General features: G+C 37.7%; 1 protein-coding gene across 9 annotated transcripts in view; it reads left to right on the top strand.

Annotated features, from left to right (window-relative positions):
* Positions 1-6220: 6220 nt before the first annotated feature.
* Positions 6221-23425, top strand: part of tup (LIM1_Isl and LIM2_Isl domain-containing protein tup) — a 38683-nt gene continuing 21478 nt past the window's right edge. Inside the window, exons 1-6 of one of the 9 annotated variants that reach the window (XM_089859994.1) lie at positions 6221-7016; positions 8091-8153; positions 9674-9863; positions 16632-16963; positions 20767-20832; positions 21633-21925. In XM_089859994.1, the coding sequence (XP_089716120.1) occupies positions 6995-7016; positions 8091-8153; positions 9674-9863; positions 16632-16963; positions 20767-20832; positions 21633-21925 (966 nt within the window). In that variant the 5' untranslated portion in view covers positions 6221-6994. Of the gene's footprint in view, positions 7017-8090; positions 8154-8489; positions 8903-8967; positions 9230-9673; positions 9864-16631; positions 16964-20766; positions 20833-21632; positions 21926-23425 lie in introns of those variants that run through there. The other 8 variants (XM_089859989.1, XM_089859986.1, XM_089859988.1 and 5 more) reach the window with 8 other exon arrangements.

Raw genomic sequence — 23425 nt, 5'->3', positions numbered from 1 at the left:
AACATAAAGAGCAGTCTGGAAGTGACCTCCACTGCGCAAAAATCATATTTTACGTCAGTGTTGTTTCAAATTCAAACCATCAGGCCAGCTTTGTCTATGTATGCAGAATCAGTCTCCGAATGGAACCCCTCTACGCACGGCGTTCAGGAGCAGATCTATACGGTTTCATAAAACGGTTAGTTTGGTCAGTCCCACTGAACCCAACCAACATTGTGGACTCCCATTCCCTTCTTTTCCCGCTAAAGGCGAGTTCCGTTACCAGACGTTTCCCTCTAGCCTTCCTGATTTAATCAAAAATATGATTGCGGTATCGATACGCAACATCAAGCAATATTTTTTTGGCAACGGAATCAACAGTGATATTGTCACCTTGTTCAATATATTCCCAGCTCGTTATCGCTAGTCCGCGAATCTCCGGTTAGACTCAATCATCAAAAAGACCGCTACAATATTAATCAAATTCGCAACACATCCATGCAGAAAACAGCTCTCGAACTAATCAGCGTAAACCCCAAAAACTCACCCACAAAAGATAAGCCAGACCCATCGAAAGTTTTAACGATAATTATATCACAATTTTGTTTTTCATCTCCTCTTCAATTGACTGACGCGATTAGATCTTAAACTTCAGTTTCAAGGGCTCTGGATTAATAATTTGAAGATTTATAAGAAATAAAACAATTTTTGAAGAAATGTTGTTTTGATTTCACAAACGATTGACGAGCGCAAGGATTAGATTTGGGGAAATTAAGAACTCTCATGGAGTTTATAACGCGTAAAATTCGCTGTCGAAGTGATTCCATTTGACAGCTCCTTTCGATGCGGCCAAGAGATAAGCAATTTCCCGGCATCTATGACTGGAATCCTGTATTATAACGAAGGAAGGGGCTCCTTTTGCCAGTATTTACATTACACGAATGCCCTCGAGGGTTGGTATAGTGTATCAGCAATATCCGTATTGCAGTTTTGCGCTCAATACTTAGACGCCTTTGCAACATCTGCAACAAGGGTATACGATACAGGCCTAATTATTGGAGTCATGATCGAATTACAAATTTATACGCGCAAGGTGCAGTTACCGTAAATTCCAATCACTGACTGAGTTACGGAATAGAGAGTAGTGGCACTTCATGTTAACTTCCCATATAACGTTTAAGTAGTCAAAGGCAGGGAAGTGATATTACTCTATGGCAAAATGATTCAATTTCTAAAAATTCCAGGTCAGTTTCGAAAAAACAGCATGGAGTAATACAATTAAGGTGGATTTGCTGCAATGTAATGCACTTTTAAGGGAACATAATTCTCCCTCCAATGAATTTACTCCATGCATGTTGAACGGCATTAACATGGGACAAATTACCTCCGAGTTCCTGGGAAATTATCGGACACATGGGTGCACATGTATAAACGTAAAAAAATACATTTTAAATAAAAAAAATTCTTAAAAAACACGGCTAGTTTCTTTCATTGTGATATCTATAAGAAGTAGGACTTAAAAAAGTCTCAGTATATAGTTTTTTTAGTAAGAATGAAGTTATTTTTTGCTGTTCGATTCTTGTGTAATGTACTGAGAAAACATTGCGGCGGACAAGATCCTCTCCTTGGGTGCTTATATAGGTGTTTCTCGCGCAATCTTAGTTATCCCGTCTTTCCCACAACTTTAACAACTGGTGTTAGGCTTAACTTCGTGGCATACTTTGAATGACGAAGAGCATTGAAACGTCTTAATATACTGGGGAGAGGAATCGCTCCGGGTGAATAGAAATCTTAGGACATAATGCTCCAAGAGGGGCGGCTCACTTCCCTTGATGTCCGCCGAAGAGTCTCCCCGTACTGAGGAAAGAAACGGATCGGATAGCGCCCGTTCAAGCACCCTTCCAATTGAATGGGGATCGAAGAATAGGCCAGACATGCATGCTGGGTGTATAGAAAGAGGTAGAAAGAAACTATTCTATCCCGAATATATATTGTCGAATTCTTCTTATATTATTATTACGTTTCATTTGGAAAGAAATCTCCTCTCTTTTGCGAGCGTGTACGATTTTTCAAAATGTTGCCCAGGGTGTTTTTAATAAGTCTGCCATAAATTAAGGGGGATGTTATTAGGGCGATTTTTAGAAAATCACGCTTAATTAATTTGAGTTGCTATAAGTTAACATGAAAATTAATTCGCATTATATTATCACATCACATTTAAACCACTCCTGTAAATTCGACAATTGCAGATGATTGAATACAATTTTGCTCCATTCTCATGGATTCCACTGTTAATATTGCTCTAAATATGTTTCAGAACATTTAGAATATATAGCGACATATATTCAGTTCCGTATAAGGTTTTAAAAAATCTGCGCATATTTCACAGGAGAAAATTTTTGGGGAACACGCGCGTAACTAAATTTTGATTGACGTCTTTATAAACAAAAATCCTTTATTTTTTTCTTTCTCTCGACGCTGGTAAAAGTTGAATAGCCTCCGTGCATGGCTACATCGAAGCATGCAGCTATTTCTATCTTTTCCATATTCTATATTCGGGAAGAATCTTCATATTTTACTGGTCTCATCGCGTGTTAGCGGCGGCAAACCTCTAAAGTCTTGAATAAACAATAAAAACCCGAAAGAAAAGTTGGCCAGGGGGCAGCTAGCGACGGTGGTAATATACAAAAGCCTCCTTCGAGAGAGAAGTAGCTCTTCTTTCAGTTTCGGTTTCCCATGCATGCCTTCGCAAAACCCGGAGCGACCAACAAGACGACAGAGTAACTTCCCTTCCCTCTGCTCATCCCTATCCTGAACTTACATCTCTAGAGAATACTACTCCCGGATTAATTGGAAGAGCTATTTAATCTGTCCACGAGTCCGTCACAAAGTCCGTAAACTATGCCCCGAGCTTTCGGAAAGACTGAGGAACATTTATTTTACTTTGAAAGCCCAACTTGTTTCTTTCTTTATCTGTTCCGATAATATTATGAAGAATAAAGAGAGTACCGAATATTTACTGATCAAACATAGAAGTTTATTTACACCCCCCCTCCATCCTTCCCCGAAGTTCACGTACGTACGGCAAGCGAGAGCCGCAATCGTCGGAGGAGAGGGTGACAGGCACGGCTTTTGGCCCCATACAAATTCCCCCCGGTTATCACTGAAGTGGGTTTAGCCGTGTAGAATAAATACTCGGATTTCTAGCTGATTTTGTACAACCATCTCCGACCCAACTCTCTTTCTCTTGCTTTCTCTCTCTCTCATCTCGAATTTAACAATAACAAGATGACCCAAGGATAGGTCTTAATAGCAGCCACATCGTACATCTACCTACTTAGTAGCGTTGAAAGAGAGAGAATTTGGTAAAACACCAAACTTGATTTTTCATTGTGCATGGTCCAATTGTGGGAAATTTTAAAGATAATATCCATACAGTTTCCCTTTAGATACACAACCTCTCCCTTTAAAAAGACCAACGACTACAACATCTTCATACCACGTCAAACTAATAGCCTCATCGTTAGATGCACTTCAAACGATATGGCTAATTCCGGTGTGTTGTTTTCTCTGTAAGTAATTTTCGAAATAGTCTATTTGGAGTAAAGTTGGGCAAATACTTCGTTATCTATACCCTTGACAATGAATAGTTCTCATAACTATGGCGAAAACTATATGCTAGAACAGGGGGAATGGTACTAGGCCTAACTAAAAATAGAGCGAAAAAGGTCGTAAAATAAGAGTTGTTAACGCATTTCTCTTCTTCTGAAACTACTTGTCAAGGAGCTAGTGGTTTATAGGCTTCTTCTCAGAACATCGTCATACAATTAAGAAGAGATACGAGTCTCCAAACCTTAATTCATTGTGCTCCTTCTCATAATTGGAAAGTTCAGGTTGTAAAAAAGACATTTTCAGGCTTTTTATTTTCTTGGAGAATGGAAGGGGTATATACGCAATAAAAGGTCAATAAGAAGCCGACTTTAAAGTGTCGAGACAGAAAAGTTTCCCGCCAAAATAAATCAGTCAAAATCCTGTTTTCTTTTCAATTTTTGCATAAAGTTGCAAAAAAGGATGAGGTACTTTCTCTTTAACCTTGACGGTATTGTAAAATACTCTAGGGAGCAATAAGATACGGGAGAAAATTGGAAATATCTATTCCACAATAGGAAAAGAGCATTGGGGGAGTACATCACTAATAAATCACGAACGTACTCCAAGCCACCAGTGTACCATTGCCGAGCAAACAATTAAGGCGGCATTTTTACGCTCCTATTATTCCTTTAGCTACGCTCCAGCGTGCTCCCGGAATCAGCCTGGGACGAAGAACGCGCTGCGCCTAGAACATTATAATCGATGGTGCCTTAGAGGAACCCACAAATAGTGAGCATACAAATAATACAAATGTTCGCAAGAAAACTAGCTCCGTTAAGCGTGGTTCTTACCATCATGAAGCCTATTTACACATAAAGTGTGAAATCAAAGATGATTAAGTTTAGATGGATAGTTTTCACTGCTTTGGCTAGAGAAAATGACTCAGCTTTAACTTTAGTGCAGTGTTGTCAGGTCTTCTGTGAGCCAAGTTAGTCCTTATTCAAACGGAAGTGCTAGCCTTTCTGTCTGAAGTTTTATGGCTCAAAAACGGCCAGCCTGGCAGCACTGGAGTGAAAACTATGTATTGGAAAGGAACGTCACAAAACTTAGAAGCAAGAATAACTAAGAACATTATGGGACTTAAGACTCCTGCGAACCGTAAATGGGGGTTAACCAAGTGGTGTTCAGTTTGAGAAGAAAGCAGATGTTGGTACGTCTACAATGTGATTCAGAGTATATACATGGGATGCTCATCGCGGAAAGAGAAGATATAGGAAGAGGAGCTAGCACACAGAGAAAACATTTTGCCTCCTTTTTCTGAGAGTGCGCGAGTTTCTTCAGTCATAAGTCACGCTCGTTAAGCCACGGTGGGTCTCTTTCTCTTGGTTTTGCCTCTTCGTTTGACCCCGTAGAACTCGCGCGCTCTTTTCTTTGATCTCAATTAGGATCCCGCTGTTGAATTTCGGCCCATAAAAAGGTATTCCCATGCACTGTAGACTGACTATACGTACATCTCTATTCCCAGAGCGATGGTCAACTCGCGCTCGCTGCACGGGAAAAATATTTTTAGATATTTCTCTAATGGGTTATTTCAAAAACTTTATGTTTACTCTACGGAATTGGGTTAAAATGAATTTACAGGTACATTTAACTATGAATGCTAAAAATATTAATCTGATGGAAAATATGCATTAAGTCGATGATGAAATGTATACAAAACAAAATTTAAAAGTAGAACAGGAGCAAATTAGAGACTGAACCATATACAGGGTGTTTCTGATAAGTCTGAAATAAATTAAAGGGTGTGTTCTATGGGTCAAACTGAGTGGAAAAGGTCAAAGAACATGCACGGGGTCTACAATATTTATTTATGGAGATATGACCTCCCAATTGATTGGCCCATAATAGAGGTTTTAGTACCAAGTTCAGTAATTCAGACGCTTAGAGGGTTCAGTATAGTCACACCTAAGTCTGATATGTCTTACTCCTCATGTCTATTTCCTTGTTTTAGGAGCAATCGCAGAAATATTACAATATAGATGAAACGAATCTGCTTCCAAAATTCACCCTTTTATATGGATACGTAATCTAATACAAACAATACCCTAGTTTAAACCATCCCTCTTACTATAGTCTAAATTGTTAGATATTTGATTTCACCCTAAAATTCGTACCCGGAATCCCCTTTTCATATATACGGTATAAAGAAACGTAACCAGATATACGGCATTAGATTTAAGAAGATTTCAAACACAAAGCTTAGATATATCAAAATGCTATTTTGCGGTTTTCCTTAGATAAAAAAGTCCACTCTTCTCCTCTATAGGATAGGGCCCCCAGAAAAGTTTATTTTCTCTTATTTTTTTATATAACTTATACATTGATCTTTTGGAATGGAAGAGAAGAGGGAATAGGTCTATATCCTGTCTATCTTTTGCCTCACTCGCTCCTTCCAAAGTTTCTCGGGCACGCGGATCCAGCTCTAAAAGAAAGAGTGAAGGAGAAATAAGGGGATAACGGGGAAAAACGGGGAAAAAACATAGAAACCCCTTCTTCGGACGGGAAAAATCAGCTGTGCGAGAGATTGAGAGCTTTGAGACGGGGGTTAGAGAAGAGAGAGAAGGAGAGAGAAAGAGGCTGAGAGAGAGAGGGAGAAAAGAGAGAGATCGGTTGAATAATGTAACGGGAAGAGTCACGTGGAAGCTCGATTCGAACCTATAGGGATCTCGGTGGGCGTTTAAAGGGACTCTCTCGCAGAATCTCGATAAGGGAAAGGCGGACTCCAATCACCGCCCTACACGAGCGTAGACGTTCCCGGCGCAGAACACTCCCTAATCATTAATTCATCCCCCCATTTTCCTTCTAGAATAGAGCGGCTGAAAGCCGCTAAGTTTCTGGCCACGCATCCGCTGGCCGGCGCTTTTCCAAGCGTTGGAGAGAAGGAGAAAAAAAGAAACGTCTCTTCTCCGTCCCCCACGTTCTCCGTAATGGGGGCTTTGCCGCCTAAACAATGTCACCATCGCGCTGGAGAAACGCATGGCGGGCGTCGAACACCGGAGGGATCGAGCCTAGTCGTCAGCTAACCACGTAACGGAGAAGAGCGCGCGGATCGGCCAGCTTTCTTTTTTATCATTTTTTTTCCTGGCACTGATCCGGAGATTGCACGCGTTGCTCCGGTTTTGATACCGCGTATCGGTGCATACGTTTGTTTTTTGATACCCGACCGTGCAACATGTTAACGTGAAATTTCTTCAAGGATTAGGCATAAATTAAATAGTCAGGTTATAAGTGACAATCGCGTTTTTATCGTGTAAATAGTCCGGAAAAAAATTCATGATCAAGGTGTTTTGGATTTATATTTCGCAGTGAGCGTTTTGTACGCTAAATTCGTTCCAAGATTCTGCCATCCAAAGCCGAAGACGCTATCATGGGCGAAGCCCAACCGCAAAGTAAGTCTCTTTATAACTAATTATATTAATGGCACCTTCGTAATATCGAAAAGAGTAATATGAATGTGGATACAGAAATATTTGTTGTAATTGCGTAACAATAAATAAAAAAAAACTCACGTGTCTTTTGGTTTGGGAGGTTTTAAAACTGATAAAATATTACCGAAAAGTCCAGCAAGAAAAAAACGTAGGAACCGAAACATTTATTTCCCATATTCACATTTGTATTATCAAGAAACAAATTGGAAATATATAAAATTTTTATGATATTTTTACGACCACGTGTTAGATGACGCGTTATCTTAGTTCTCAAGCACATGTGCTAAATTTTCACCGCAGAAGTACGTAATACGTAAACGTGCTTCGAATTGAATTCGAGGTTTTTTCAAATATAACCCTTTACGCTTGTTAAAATTGTACTACAATTTTGAGTGAAGTCTATAGAATAGAACATTTTCCACGTCTATATAACACCGATTGTGGCATGATACAAATACCGGAGTATAACAGTTGCCTAATTTTTAAATATATGTGTCAAAACAGTGTACAGAATGAACTTTGTTTGACTTTCATTATGTGCTAGATTGACGGCGAATTTTATAATCTAAGTATGACAAAATACATTCGTATGTATTTATTTAGCACATGTTTTGAAGGGATATACCCACGCTATTACGAACTAAATTGAGCGGCTTCATAAACTGCTACAGACAGGCGTATATTTAAAATCGTCTAGCGCAAAAATACAGTTAATAATAAATCAAAAGTAAATAAGACTAGAAAAGCTAATATCAAATAAAAAATATTATTAAGTGTACAAATAATTATTAGCGCATATAGGGACCTCTCCATTCACTGGTTATATTTGGTTAGTTCCGCTTCAACGCGCACCCCTTAATAAATGAGTTCTTGTTGTTATAGTCTTTATTTGATCGAAATAATTGAAAACATGTGGTCCCCGAGGTGTTCGAAAGAGATCTTTCAAGGGTGCGACTCATGTTTGCTTTAATTTCGAGAACAAAAAGGAGAGTGGCTCAAACTTTTATATTAAAACTTGTTTATTTTCATTTTCAGGACCGTTGGAGGACGATAAAAGGTTTACTTTTTCGCAGAAAATTTTCAGGCCAAATGTTGAAGGTAAGAAATATTAATTACTTATAGCTTAATTACCAATACCTTTAATTACCCATAAAATAATTACAAAGGCTCGCGAGTTTGCCTGCCAATTCCAGAGACTAAAAGATTATATTTAATCACTAATTAAGATTAAGACCATTAGTCTGCCAAAGCAAAGTTTCCCTCTGTTTATTATCAAATAGAGAGCTTTCAATTTTCTGAGTGGTACGTCACACCAAGGTTCTGGCACCCATATTGGTGTTTTTCAGCTTTCCTTCCGTATTTAACCCACCAGTTTGGCCAAGAAAATTATTTCACTAATTTTATCTCCTCCCCAACTGAAGGTTCTCTATGGCTGAAAAGAGTGGCATACCGCGTTGGGCACTATACCTCTGAGCACATGTTAGCCCTTCTAAAAAAGCGTAGGGTCTGACAAATAGAATCGGAATGTACAAGGTCATATATTGAGTACTGTACCGAGAAGAAAATGTTTTACAACTCTTATTGTTAAAGAAACTTTCTAAATTTAAAGGCAACGCTAATTTTGGTCATATTTCACAACCGGACAGGATAGGGCTAAAAATTCTAGAGCAACAATGCGCCCACACATCACGCGTTGTTAAAAAACGTTCAGGAACTTGACTAATACCAAGAACTCATTCACGTTACTAAGAATATACTCTTTAGCCTCCTCGTATATTTTGTCGTCTGCTATGTTTTGTTGTAACGCTGATAAAGTGTTAAGAGAAAACTCTGGAATCCATCCCTAGGTATGCCAGGATCTGTTTAGAATGTTAGTCTCTCAATATTCTTAGTTACATGAATGTATTTTTAGGGTATAGTGATACTGTTTTGGAACGATGGAGAAAAAAGGGGAGACTGTCCAATGATAAATGATTTTATGGTTGACTTTTTTGCACAAAAGCGGAGTTTTCAAAAAAACACCATTACGAGCAATAACAAGGGGCTTTCCTTCTCTAACCTCCTAGCTTCCTTTCGCCGCAATTCATCCCGCGCAACCACCAACTTGGAAATTGGGGTTTTATTGGTGCCAAAAGAAACTCAGCGCTTGCAGAATGCAGATCGTAAAACTAGGAGTAAAACTGTCATTTCTTGGGAATCTAAGATAATCTTATCTTACCACGTGAATTTATTGCTTTCTTCCTTGAAACGTGTACAATACACGCGTGAAGTTGCTTCTACCTTGATTATTTTACCCCGATTTCAAAGTTACACGCATTCATGGATGCCGCAAATTAATTCATGGTTTCCCTTTGGTTATTTTTAGGTATATCCTTAGAGTAGTGACAGAAATTTGGCTTTGGCAGTGTGAACCCTATTGTGAAAATGACACGGGTGCCGTATCTATGTCGTATTGAATTTATCACTAACAGTATACCTTATCCCATTATCACTATCGCGATTTCCTTACTTCTTCAGGATAAGCCTATCCTTGAAAAATTCTTTCACTGTGCAGATAACTCGCTTAGATTTAACTGATAGTGAAAATCTAATTATTGGTATTTTACTTCCCAATACAGAAAAGCGTCGTGTATCATTATGCGTCGGTTGTGGCTCTCAAATTCACGACCAATACATCCTGAGGGTAGCGCCCGATTTGGAGTGGCACGCAGCTTGTTTGAAATGCGCGGATTGTCATCAATTTCTCGACGAAACGTGCACCTGTTTCGTACGCGATGGAAAAACGTACTGCAAAAGAGACTACGCAAGGTAAGCATCCCAACTCTTTCAACCCTGAATAAGTAAAACTCAATAGCTATTTTTGAATAGCTCCCTCGATCGCCACAAATTTCTGAGAAAAGTTAAGTTTTTAGTATACCGGTATTGTTACGCAGGTGGACACTCGCGCTCAATAATGTGGGGTAAATTTGTAAGCAAACGAAAATTTCTAGTTTTCTTCACAATGAAGTAAATCCCGAGCATTCCAAGAAATCTTTGTACAGAACGGGGTTGAATACCGCTGTCACTCAAATAGAGGATTAGGGTCAAACGTTTTTCTCCTTTATTTAGTAGTAACAAGAGTATTTTGGGCTAAAATCACGTATCTACGTACTATTTTCTAACACGATTTAGTTGGTTTTGGGACTAAACGTTTTGCGTATACAGCTGGTGGGAGTCTGGAACCATTTTTGGGTTCAAGCAAATACCACAAAAACGGAAAGGGTTGACTTGATTACTGATCATGAACTCGTTCGCCCCTTTTTATTTACTTTACATGTTTAAATGTCAATCAAACCCAGTTTGGACCCCCTACAAAATGACCTCCTTCGAAATCTTTGTAGCTATTTTGTATTACCTTTCCGTTTCAACGTTTCAACGTGGAAAGGAATAAAGCTTTTCTTTAAGAAAAGACTAGGTTTACAGCCAATTCACAAAATTTTTAACACTGACGATTAAATGTGAAGTAAACTGTACAGAACACATTTAAAAACACGTAACAATTCAAAATGAGTTTCATATGTAGGGTTAATCATCAGGTTAAATTGAAGTTAGATATTTATGTAAATTTCGAAAAGTTAATGTTACAGGTATACGTTCCCATTGGGAACATTAAAATGCACGTATAAGCAACAAAACATTTATGTGAAACAATAACACGCTCTCGCCCAATGTTTAAATCAAGTCAAATGACCTGTTTACGAATGCATGTTAAAAACAGAAGCTCGTTACTTGAAATACACAAATGTTTCTCCTGTTGTGAGTTATTGTTGTACAGTGAAAACAAGGTATTTGCATTGGTCAGACGTAGGTCAGAGAGGACAGTGAGAGCATTATTGGAGATAATGAACTTCGATATACAGGGTGTTTGAGATAAGTCTGCCATAATTAGGGGTGAATGTTCTTTGAGAAATTTTGAGTTGAAAATGTTTTATGACATTTAACCGAGTTATGATTTGAGTGTTTTAACGGTGACCTCTTAATTAAATTAGAAATCATTGTCTTTCCGTCGACAACAGTGTCCCGGACGGCAAAATATCACTGAACATTTTCGACTCAAAATTGCCCAAAGAACATCCCCCTTAATTTATGGCAGACTTATCAGTATAATGTAGTTCGAATCTTCTGGAAAGGATATACCGGATTGTTGCCTTTCGTGACAACGAAGCATTAGAAGTCAGGGGAAAAACAACCCAAAAGCATCCCCGGTCAACTAGTTTTGACCCTTTATATAGCGACCCGTTGTAAGGCAATTAGCAAGAATCAAGCAGATGTCTTGTCCCGCGGGATTGCAAGGTAAAAATCGCCAGCAAAATATATTCCCGCTTACGCTATAACCTTTACGAATTGCGACCTTTTGTTTCATTTAAATAGTAAAATCGAGCTATATAGTTGTTTTACGAGGATATGCACGACACCGAATCACCATATACCTACCATATGTAAAATGGACGTAATATATGAGTAATACAGGGCCTGGGAGGGCGGCAAACAACACGTGTTTATCCTGTAAAACGTCATATTTCAATTCGTATAGTCTCAATGGACTCGCATATGGATGTTATTTTATCTTAATTATTGAATCCCTAGCGAAATTAGCGCTTTTTTGTGAGTTACAATAGCCGCAGTTAGTTCTTTTGGCTAGTCCAGAATGGTTCTCTAATATCCTAGACTTGACATGCACTTGTACGTAATTCTCAAAATGTTTACTGCATGGGCTAAGCCATAATTATTTTAATCATTCCTACTAAGCCTAAATCCAAGAATCATGCACTCCATTCGGAAGCTTTCGTTTCATTAATCTTATCCACAAGCCATTCATACATCATAACGATTCAAGCTCAGAAACCCCTCGGTGGGGCGTTCGTGCATGACGACACTTCTCACGTCAAATAAAAGATTATACACATTTTTTCTTTCCACGGTCAACTACCAGCTCCCCCCCCCCCCAAGAAAAATTAATTAGGCATAATATTCTTGAAGCTTTCCTTTGACGTGTGTGTCAAGACAACGAAGAGCGACCCGGGGTATGGTATTAGATGGGAGTGTCCCCTAAAAACGGCATAAGACTAAAGACGTAAGCAGTTTGACGGCCGTCGACCAGAAGCCAAGAAGCACCCGCGTTATGTAGGCGATGGGATAAATTAGACTTTGTCACGATAGACAGCGTCGCGCTCCGCGGCTTACTGTTCCCAATGAGTTAGGAATACGCTCCTTAGAGATACCCCAGATTACTCTTCTTAAGCTGAAAGACACTTTCAATATTTGAGAAATCACTCGTTGACGATCACTGTATCTCCATAATCCCTTGACCTTTACGATGTTAAAACTAGTTATGTAGTAAGTTCGAGTTAAGTGCTAGAAGTTTTTTTTTCTTGAAAAATTTCGTAGAGTTAAGTTATTCTATTACTGTGGTAAATCTACGAATATAACCTTTTGTTTACAAAGTTTAAAATACATCAAGTAACCTTGTTTACAAACAGGAAATAAGTGACGTATCTTTATTTGATGGTAATCATAATAACGAATGATATTTGGTGCAGCTATAGTATAAATTCACTCCTAATTAACAATTAGTTAAGACTAAATTACGCCATGCTCACAATTGTAACATTATGACCTTCATTTTCTGCAAACGCAATTTAACTACGGATGTTTCTATCTCTATGGGGATTATATTCGAAACTCATAGTATAGTTCTATCATTTATAGGGTATTAAGGCGTTTGGCGGTTGCCACGATGAATTTTGCATTAAAACACAACGCGAAGACGGCTTTTTGTTTCGTATATCGTTGTATGGTAATGATATGCTAATGTAAAATGCGCTATTTAAACGACGAATTCGATTTGCATTAGAATGCTATTTTACAGTTGCAAGATCTAAGGTTCTAAATAGCCGGGAAACTAATATAGATAAGCACGAGCGTATAACAAAGACTGGGAGGTCTGTACAGTCGAATCGAAGTGGATCCTTGTTTTGCGCGAGTAACACAACAATTGTTTAGTTAATGAGGTTGATAAAAGTATTTATGGGGACACTAGATCGAATAGTCGGATAAGCTATTTCGATAAATGTTTAAATAAATACGTGCTAAGTTATACACAAATCTAGAAATCACCGTTATTAAGCGCTTATAACGAATGTTTAGGTTACTGTAAAGTCTGTTACGGAAAGTAAATGATTGACAGACAACATTTTTATAATTCATTTGAATATTTAAATTAACACCAAATAGTTTTAGTTAATTTTATATGAATATCATATTTTCTTTGTATAAATATTACTCCATATCTCTTTAACAACGTTTATTTTTAATTTTAATTTATTTATCTTGGTGAAATATTAACCGATGTAATTTTATAAAGAAAAATACCTCATTAAATTGTATTTATTAAGTGCATTTTATATGAGACTCGCCCTTTAAGGGCAGCCTACAACACCTGGGATCAATTCGACTTTGAGGAAGTTTTCTTAGTATATTACATAAATATAAAATTACATTATAGCTCGAGCGATTCTTAACCAAGTTATCATTAATTTATAAACCATATACATAAATTTCATCTCGTATAAATATTTCGTTATATAAATAAAATGGAAATATATATATATATTGAATAATTTAATTTTTGGAAAAATATACGAGATCAAAGAAACTAAAGTATAACTTTATTTTATCACTATATAATTTTATTAATAGAACTCTCCAACCAAAATTGGAGTTCGTAGAAAAATCTTTCTCCCAAAATTTTTCTTCCCGCCTGTTATGTAAGCCAACAAGTATACACGGTATGTTTTGATGGTTATACATTTATAGGCCTAATCCATTAAGGACCTTTGACCCGACGCCATTGCTTAGTATACAGCCATACATGAAAAGAACTCTCTCTCTCTCAAAAATGAGGAGGGAAAACTTTAAATACGTGAATCCATTTCGTTAAAATCGAAAACGGAATAATAATATACTTTTTACTCAGTATATAAAACTCCTCGTTTTTACCTGAAGGGGGAAAATTGCAGGGGAGAAAGCGGCGTGGAAACGGACACTATCCATTTTTATTTTTGAAATTTTTAAAGAATTAGAAATGATACATAAAATTATATTTTAAATTAAAGCGCTCTCTAATTGCCTAATTACAGCCTTGATGAGAAAATACAACAATAATATAATTGATTTTGAAGATTAGCGCGGTGCCATGTTGTGATAGAATTTTTCATACTATATAGCCGCGATTATAGACACTGAAAATGAGGCACGTGGCCTAGAATAGCCAATGACATACACTTCAATAATCACGTGTGTCGAGACGACTTCATAAGCTTCTATCATTGGCCCGTCCAGGCCACGTGTTTTTATTTTATAAGTTGTTAATCTCAGAGCACCGTTTCACGACTTTTTTGGCGCTAATATCCATATTTTAATTTGTATTATTGAAAAAGTTGTTGTTTTTACTATGCATTAATTAGACCCTTGATTTTACGTGTCCCTCTAACGACATCTCTTCACTAAATTTGATTCTGAGATATAGATGAAATAGAGTTCAAATTTCGGTATCGAAAAAAGTACAGATATATAGCAAGTATCCGATTCTTCGGTGCACGAGGAGAGTATGGTCCGGAAAAGCATTAGCGAATAGTGGAAAACGCGTTAATGCATTTATACAAACTCGAGGCCCATGCTACCATACACATATATACACACACAACGAAGTTACGGACCCGATAGCTCGTCTATTGAAGAAATCATGTTAAAGTTTGCTAAACTGAACTGCCCCGAATGCACTGCCCGAATGTAAGGGTGGTGCGGTATAAAGGAAAAAGTGCCAACGGCGGAGAGAAGTATTTTAGACTTATCCTGTCCACGAAACACGGACGAATTAAGGTAAAGGCACAGCAATGAGATTGAACTAGGCCTTTTGGGATTGATACTTCAATCAGCTTGGTAACACGGACTTACTAGTAGGTCTGTTATAATATTCCCGGTTGCGTTAACTCGAATAAAAGATGATTTGGGGCTAGTGCCCCCTTTAGCCAGCGTGGGACTCTATATGTAGGGATTTTGGCGGGCCCGTCTCCCTTTACTTATACATGCGACGCTTATGTACAGTGTTATTATAACGTTGAATAAACTTTAAATCTATAGGGGGAGGGTGGTCAATAATGAATGGGGCCAATGATATAAACGTGTATTCGGGATTCTCTCTCTCTATATATATATATATGATGAACCAAAGGGAATTTTAGGGTATTATTTCTTGATTTTACATACAGGGTGTGAGAATTTTTGAATATCTATCCCCCATGCAACTATACTTCTAAGGAGCCTTCTATGAACAGAAATAAACTTTGAAAACAGGGAAACATAGAAGCGACACGGGGAATATTTCTGGTGGATTAGTTTGTACCATATTTGTTTATTGACCTCATCGTGGTTCAAGTGCCGTGGGTCCCACTTTTCGAAGTATCATCCATACACAGTGTAGACCTGGTGGAAACGTTAATTCCTTTTTCGCTTCTATTTTTTCCATGTGACGTATAAAACGGAATTGAAAAATTCACGATGTATAAAATTTTTGTTGATTAACAACACATTATGGTTGAAATATTTCTATACCAGGAGGTCAGGTTACTATAGTCGGACAAACAAAATGCATGCAGTACCAAGTAGCTTCGACTCCTGGTGCTGTAAATGGATCAATCCTCTTAATCTGAAAACTATTTAACTTGCAACGAGTTAAACTGACGTGAATTTCTTAAGATTAATTTTAACACACCCTGTATTGGAAGCTCGAACTCACGGATGTTCCCGAGGTTCTTTTTTCTTTTAAAGCTAGTTCGAATGGTAGGGGGTAGTCTAAACATATATATAGAGTGGTTCTTAATTTCGATTGATTTTCACCGACTCAAACAAAACGTTTATCCCGAGTATTTAAAATATAAACAATCGGTTTTTCGTCCTTGCAAGGACGTCCACGTATACCAGCGGATATCAGCAATCTCGTGATACTCGGATTATAAAAATCCACTTCACCCCAAAACGGGTTTTACCTATTAAGGTTATATCAATATTGCACACACAGAGTTCGCCAGTTAAATATTTTTTATACTCTCAGCTGCGGATATAATTTATGCCAGACTTATCAGAAACACCCTGTATTATACGCATCAAGTTAGGAAAGGGCTTCTTGAGCTGGCAGTACAAAAATAACTATTTAAATCGAAATAACGTAAACATAAGTCTTACAATTTAAGGTAATTTCTTCAGCCCTTCCTCATTTGTTAATAAGCGCAATTACGATTGGGAAAGATAATGGCATTGTATTTGATATTTTGTGGTTACCAATCTTAAAGAGACCAGAGTTTTAAACTGGATTTTGATATCGATATGAATAAGAGATTTAAATGTTTGGTGAATTCTAAAGACACGGTTTGGGGGGGGGGGCTAATTCTACAATTTTCTGTGGACTTTGTTTTAATACTTCGGTAGGTAACTGAAGTACTTTGTTGTATTAATTGTTTTGGTTTTTATATTTTGTAGGTTATTCGGTGCCAAGTGCGCGAAGTGCAGTTTGAGCTTCAGCAAAAGCGATTTCGTCATGCGAGCTCGGAACAAGATCTACCACATCGACTGTTTTCGTTGCGTCGCCTGTTCCCGCCAACTGATCCCGGGCGACGAGTTCGCGCTCCGGGAAGACGGTCTCTTCTGTAAAGCGGACCACGAAGTCCTGGAGACGACGTCGCTGCCCAATGGAAACGGCGCCGACCGAGGAGACAGGGGAGACCGTGGCGGCGGAGGCCCAACCGCCAACGGAGGTAGAAACGGCCACGGAACGTCCAACGGGGGCCACGGTACGACGCTACAAATGGCGTGTAAGCCGGAACCTTACATTCCTATATTTTCATTTTATATCTAAAACCAACATCAAACCCCCGCTGAGCTTCATTTACATTCGTATATACATACGGTCTTTAATTAGCTAATTAAATGGTAATCTTATATAGTCGATCAAGTTAAAAGGGCGGGTTTGGCACCGTTTCGTTACGTTCTCGCTTCGATTAACTTATATCCCTAGAAACTTGGCTGCGCGGTGCGGTTATTAAAACTAAAAGCCTAACCTTGTTGCCAAGTTAACACTCGAGAAGAAGAGGCGCATTTCCAGAATATATATCTATTTCTTACGATTTTAAACCGCGGCGCTATAGAAAATGAGATAAAATCCGTATCAATATATATATATATATATATATATATATATATATATATATATACACACATTGAAGAATTATACTTAGCTCGGTGCCAAAAATTTAGTCTCGAATTCAAAGATATCGTCACTTTCAGACATTAAAAACTTCGCAATTTAAAAGGTAATAAAAATTTCACCCAGAAAAGGCCAAAAAATCGTAGTGGTGGGAAAAAACTAAGGGTATATAGCGAAAATGATCGTTTTCGGTTTAAAAAAAGTCCAATATAAATGACTGAAACTCGTCCAGAAACGATTTAATTTATGTAACTCAGGTGTCCAATCCTCCGCCTGGAGATAGGGAAAAACATAACACGACTATTTTATATAAGACTTTTTCATAGCAGGGTTTTTTATCGTTACTATATAGTCTACAATAAACGGGTTTGGGTTTCTTTCGTCTTATCAAAACGACCTGATGTCGGCTTCTTTTGAAACTTAGTTCCAATCGAAATTCGCGACAACTTTTTTTTTTATCAAATTTCTTGAATTTTGAATTAACTTTAACCTAAGTAATAGAAACGGGATATTGAAATCTAAAACCTTTATCAAGTTTATTCAAATATACGAAATACCTCGAAATCTGACAACCAAACAAGTAAATTATCTGCTAGAAATCATTAAACTTTCAACATTGCCTTAATTACTAATTAAGAATTAGATGGGAATGAGACTTGTGGGGAATTTGGGGTTAAAATACACATATATCAAAGAGAGATTTTTGATTTAACTGGATATCCAAAAGTACTCTAGTAAAATTTAAAAAAGGTGCCCCTGTAAAAATGTCTCAGCCCCTGCACACCAGCGCTCAGGGTGAAGCATACTTACAGGAGTTCAATTTCAACTATTAAATTCTACGAGATTCTTTCAAAGAGTCGAAATTTAATTAAATACTTTTCGATATTTCTTAATTAATGTCTGAAATAAATCTCTAACTCCATCTTGAAATCACGTTTCATTAAATACATTGAAAATTAATGATAATGCATTACCCATAATTCCTGTAGCCCCTTCGGTTTATAGATGATATTAGCGATAACTTCGCCGTGAGTTTTATTAATATGTCGGTTTTTTTTATTCATAATTTTTTAGTTCAGACTTAATTAGGCGAAACGCTGGTTCTCCCTACATCCCAAAGAAGATGAGAGAGAGAGAGAGAAAAAAACCTAAAGATTTTTTTATAGTAATCGGAACTTGTGATATATAGCGTGAGGTTTTCACCCAAACAACTGATGATGACTAGGGCCTTTCAAATAGGGGGAATGGAGGCTTATAACTAATTAGGCGTGGATATCTGGGAACAGAAAATTTAATAGCTTCTCTCCCCATCTCCCCCTCCTCTCTCTATTTCGGGATGCTTTCATTGGATGAATAGAGTATGAAGAAGATGTTCCAAGAGAGTCTATATTAAATGATAGAGATTTGTCTTTTCTAAGGGCCCAATTATTTTGGGTTGATGAGCGCCCAAGAACATCGCATCTCTTTCAAATCTTAAAAGCTTTTTCTCCTCGCTATACATAGTTATAACGCTCTCATTAATTAAAGATTTAAAGCAACATTCTTCCCTCATCTTCAGTGTCAACATAAACCTTAAATCTTATCATAAGTTTATAAGATATGTTCCATAAGTATGTCACTTTACAAACTTCGTAATGGTATCAGCTCGAGCTAGTTCGAGAAGACTTCTTGCTTATTCAGAAAATAGTGCCTTTGTTGCAAATGCAAAAATGCGCAGAAATTTCAGTCTTTGCTTTTAACTCACTTTTAAGGAATCGTCGAATTATTTATAACGATTTCTTGCCCGTTGAATTAATCAGCCCAATCATAATTTAGCTATACTCAAATGAAGAAGGTGTGTTATTATGGATTTGTAGCTTGATACTGAAGGGGAAGAGGTTTGCTTTAATTGCGTGTATTTAGGCCTACTACCGCATGTGGTTTATTTTTATAGAGACAGGAGGTCTATTTAGTAACCGGGTCTTGTTGTTTGTACACCTGATTAAGTTCGAATCTGGTAAAACCAAAAACCGCGGGTCGTCGCGCGTAATCGGACACCATCCCTTGTCATTGTTCCGCGTTCTCCTTAATTAAAATTGACGTGGAGAAATACTAAACGGCTCTAAAGAGTGACTAAAGAGAGGGAACCCTAGAGCTGTATTTTCCGCGGGGTCTTTTTAAAAATTTCCCCAAAAGCTGCTTCCCTTAGTTTACATAGCAGCTAGGGTTTGCGCAATAACAGACTTGGGAATTTTATACCTCTTCCCAACCAGATAGTTCAGTTGAATCAGACAAGACCCTCAATTCATTTTAGGAAGTGTGTGCAGTGGAATAGAGAACAAAACCTTGAAAAGAGTTAAGATAATGTATTATCTAGAGGAGGATTAAGCCTGGTCCGGACGGCAAGATGTCAAAGAACATTTTCGACTCAAATTCTCCCAAAAAACATTACCCTTAATTTATGACACACTTATCAGAAACACCCTGCTTAGAAAATAGACCAAAACCCCATATAAGACATGAGAACATATGATCACCCGTTTTAAATTTTCATGAGCCTTGGGTATATAGTTCGATACAAGCTTGCCAATATGGCTGTGATGTGAACTTCTTAATGTATGTTTTTAAATGAAACCTGGACTGCTAGCTGTTGTGTTGTACTATATGTGGCAATTACTACCTTACGGGAATCGAATACCTAACCCATCTTGCACGTGGGTTTTAACGTTGCATACTGAACCCTAAGAATGGGACAAAATTATATCTGATGTATTGGTAAAGGGGATGTGATGTGTGTGGACAAGCAAAGCTTGAGTTTCCAAAAGAGCTCGTGATAGCCTTATAGATTTCCCAATTCTGCTTCTACATTAAAACAAGAAAACGCTGGCGGGAAAAATATTCGGGCACGCGCTTCGGATCTTGTAATCGGAGAAGCTAGCTATACTGAGTCCTGGCTGCTGGTATACTCGCGGGACAGAGTTTTGCTCGCGGACAGTGTATGCCGAAAATTGGAGAGTTTTGACAACGGCCGGATTAAGTTTCGCCGATCTCGGCGCTTTTATTTTTCGCGGGGGTTAGAAATCGAAAGCGGAAAACTATCGGCCAGGGGTAAACACGTATCTTGCAAGCAGCCTCGAAAAAGGAGACTTTTCGGCCCGATTAAATAACAGAACAAAGATGCCTATCTGGTGGTGTATAAGAGCGGCCAGCCACTGTTTCGACCCCGCTCTAAGGTGTAGGTTTACTTAATCCAGCAGGCATATATCAGGCAAGGCTGATTAGCGGTCGTTATCAAATTAGGCTTACCATCCTCTTTATACGGATTTTATCTATACCGTTTCTTTTCAAACCGTTTCATTTCCATATACATTTTCTTAATTTATTTTTTATTTGCATCAAGTTTTAGACTAATTTAATTTTGCTTATTATTAGTTTCCGACGACGAGACGGTGTCACTCTGCTCGAAAAAATCAAAAAAGAAAACCAAAGACCAATACGGTAGGCCTATGGACTGTGTAGCATTAACGCGCATATCCCCAGCGGAATGCATAAAGATGGAGATCCCAAATATATGGGATCTTCATCAAATCTGTTATTAAAAGAAGTTTCAACCTTTTCTTTTTTGGAGACAGACTTGTTTTTGTTTATAAAATTACTCTCAAGTGTATTTAAAAACTATGCTGAAAGTTTAGTTACTTTAGTCTGACTTCAATTAAAAATTCTATGGATGATATCATAAGTTCATAAGATATGTTGGCCATAAGTTTGTCACTGGTTACTTAGAGCTTGTCACGAAGCGACGTCTGGTGAGGCGCTGTCAAAGGCTTAGTACAGACTAAATAGGAAGATGGACTGCAAAATTAACCGAATGTAGTCAATTCTCGCCTGTCGTTTTCGAACTAGCTCGAGATGTAAGTCTCTAGCATTACGAAGTATAGGTAGTGTCAAAGTTATGGAACGTATCTGATAAACTTATGATGACATAATAGTTCTTTCCGAAATCATTACATGAATTAGATATCTAACGTAATTTTCTTTCTCTACCCCCCTTTTTTTATCAAATTTTCATCCATCGTCCGTGCCTTGTTGGACTACTCTTGGGGGACTAATCAACACGTTGCGCATCACGCGAATTTTCGATAATGGAATTTCTTGGTCGATTCGTCTGGACACAAAAAACAAAATCTCCAACAAAATGGAATTCTTCCCTCAAACGCCTCGCGTAACAATGTGTTTTCGTTACTTTTTCGCGTTTGTAAAAATATGTACGCGGTTACGATGGTTTCGAACGTCAACAGCAAACGCGGAACCCATGCAAACGAATCGTAGTCGGGACTCGGTCAGGCCCCAAGTGCACAAACAAAACTCGGAACACAAACCGACGCGAGTGAGAACGGTTTTGAACGAGAAACAATTGCACACTCTCAGGACTTGCTACGCGGCTAATCCGAGGCCGGACGCGCTCATGAAGGAACAGTTGGTAGAAATGACCGGACTATCGCCAAGGGTCATCAGAGTTTGGTTTCAAAACAAGCGGTGCAAGGACAAAAAGAAGAGCATTATGATGAAACAGATACAACAACAAGAAAAGGTAAGCTGCTATAACGAATTATTTGTACTATTTTATTGCTATGGCCACTTGGTCACCATTGAGGGGACGGTTTGTGGGTACGTTATAACCGCCTTTTCATAATTTCTATGGCCGAAAACCCCAAATTAACCTAACCCTATCTGATACTGATGAATCTTATGGTGTTTAGTTTACGGTCATAACTTTATGGATGGCCCCCATAACAAACGGTCACTAAGTAGAGAAAGATGCGGGCAATTTTTGAACTTCGTATGTGTACCAGAAAGGGGGCTTTTAATGCGAAGAATCGCTGATAGAAGTAAAAAGTTAATTTTAATTTGTTTAAAGTATAATATATTTTAAATTAATCCTGGTGTTTACGCTACTTATTCTTGATACTCCATTAAAATCTTAAGATTGTTTGTATTTTAAAATTGTATAGTTTTGTCGCTCGCCAACTGCGCACTCTTATTTATCTTCGAAGAAAGTTTATTTGATTTGCAAATTAACTCCAAAAATTCTAATTAATAATTAAAGAACCTCTTAACGAATCGAAAAAATACCTTTTCCTAGTTTTCCTTTCGAGTAAATATCAAGTAATTCAATAGAAAATGAATTAGTTCCGGAAATTTGTAGTAAAAAAATTTGCTCGGGAACCCAGCTCAATTCGATAAATATTTGAAAAGGAATCGAAATAACATAGCTCAAACAGTTAAGATAATTGAATTTCTTTCTTAATTAGGCAAAAAGGGAGCGATTTTTAAAATTATTCTTCTTAAACCAAGTCAATTAGTACACTTCCGGATTATCTAACGGATTTACTTGTCTAAAGTAGCGTTAAATCTTAATTAGAAGCCTCCACTATAAACCCTGCAAGCTAGCAATTTCCAAAAAAAAAAAAAAAATTACGAGAAAAGGTAAAAAGGAAGTAGATGTATTCGTTACAACATTGAATCGAACGAACCACTCTTCGTTGCTATACGTTTCACCAACCCTTTTGAATAATACAAGTCATTTTCTTTCCCTTTTTTGTCGTGATACAATTTACATTTTCAACGAGTGTTTCTATACAAGTCGCTCGCGTATTTCTTTGCCTCGCTCGAGTGCCTTAAGGAAACACCGCCTTACCAAGGTTATACCTTAATATAGCTAGCTATATCATTAACAAATTGTTCCTAGTATAAAAAACAAGGCTCGTATTGGCTTTCGTCAAGTATTTTAAGCAGTAACAATGCTATTGCAATTACGTTTTTAATTAAACGCTTGACGTGAGCGAGGTCGAGCCTCGAGGTGTATTTGGCGAAACTACAGTACTAAAACGCCTTTGCCAATGACCAAAGCATTAAGGAAAAAAATCATCCCTTGATAATTATTATACTATTAGAGCATGTAGAAACTTAGGACTAAAGTATTTAAATTGGGACCAAAAGAACTAACGAATTTCTGTTTCAAATAATTACACAGTTCAGTTCCGTGGCCTGAGTTTCTATGATTCTTTATTTATGTATAAGATATGTTCCA

The sequence above is a fragment of the Phalangium opilio genome, unplaced genomic scaffold, assembly GCF_054372755.1.
Source record: "Phalangium opilio isolate 3A_F unplaced genomic scaffold, DU_Popi_V2 ptg000344l_1, whole genome shotgun sequence".
Taxonomy (NCBI): Eukaryota; Metazoa; Arthropoda; class Arachnida; order Opiliones; family Phalangiidae; genus Phalangium; species Phalangium opilio.
This window is presented reverse-complemented; position numbering and strand designations above follow the sequence as displayed.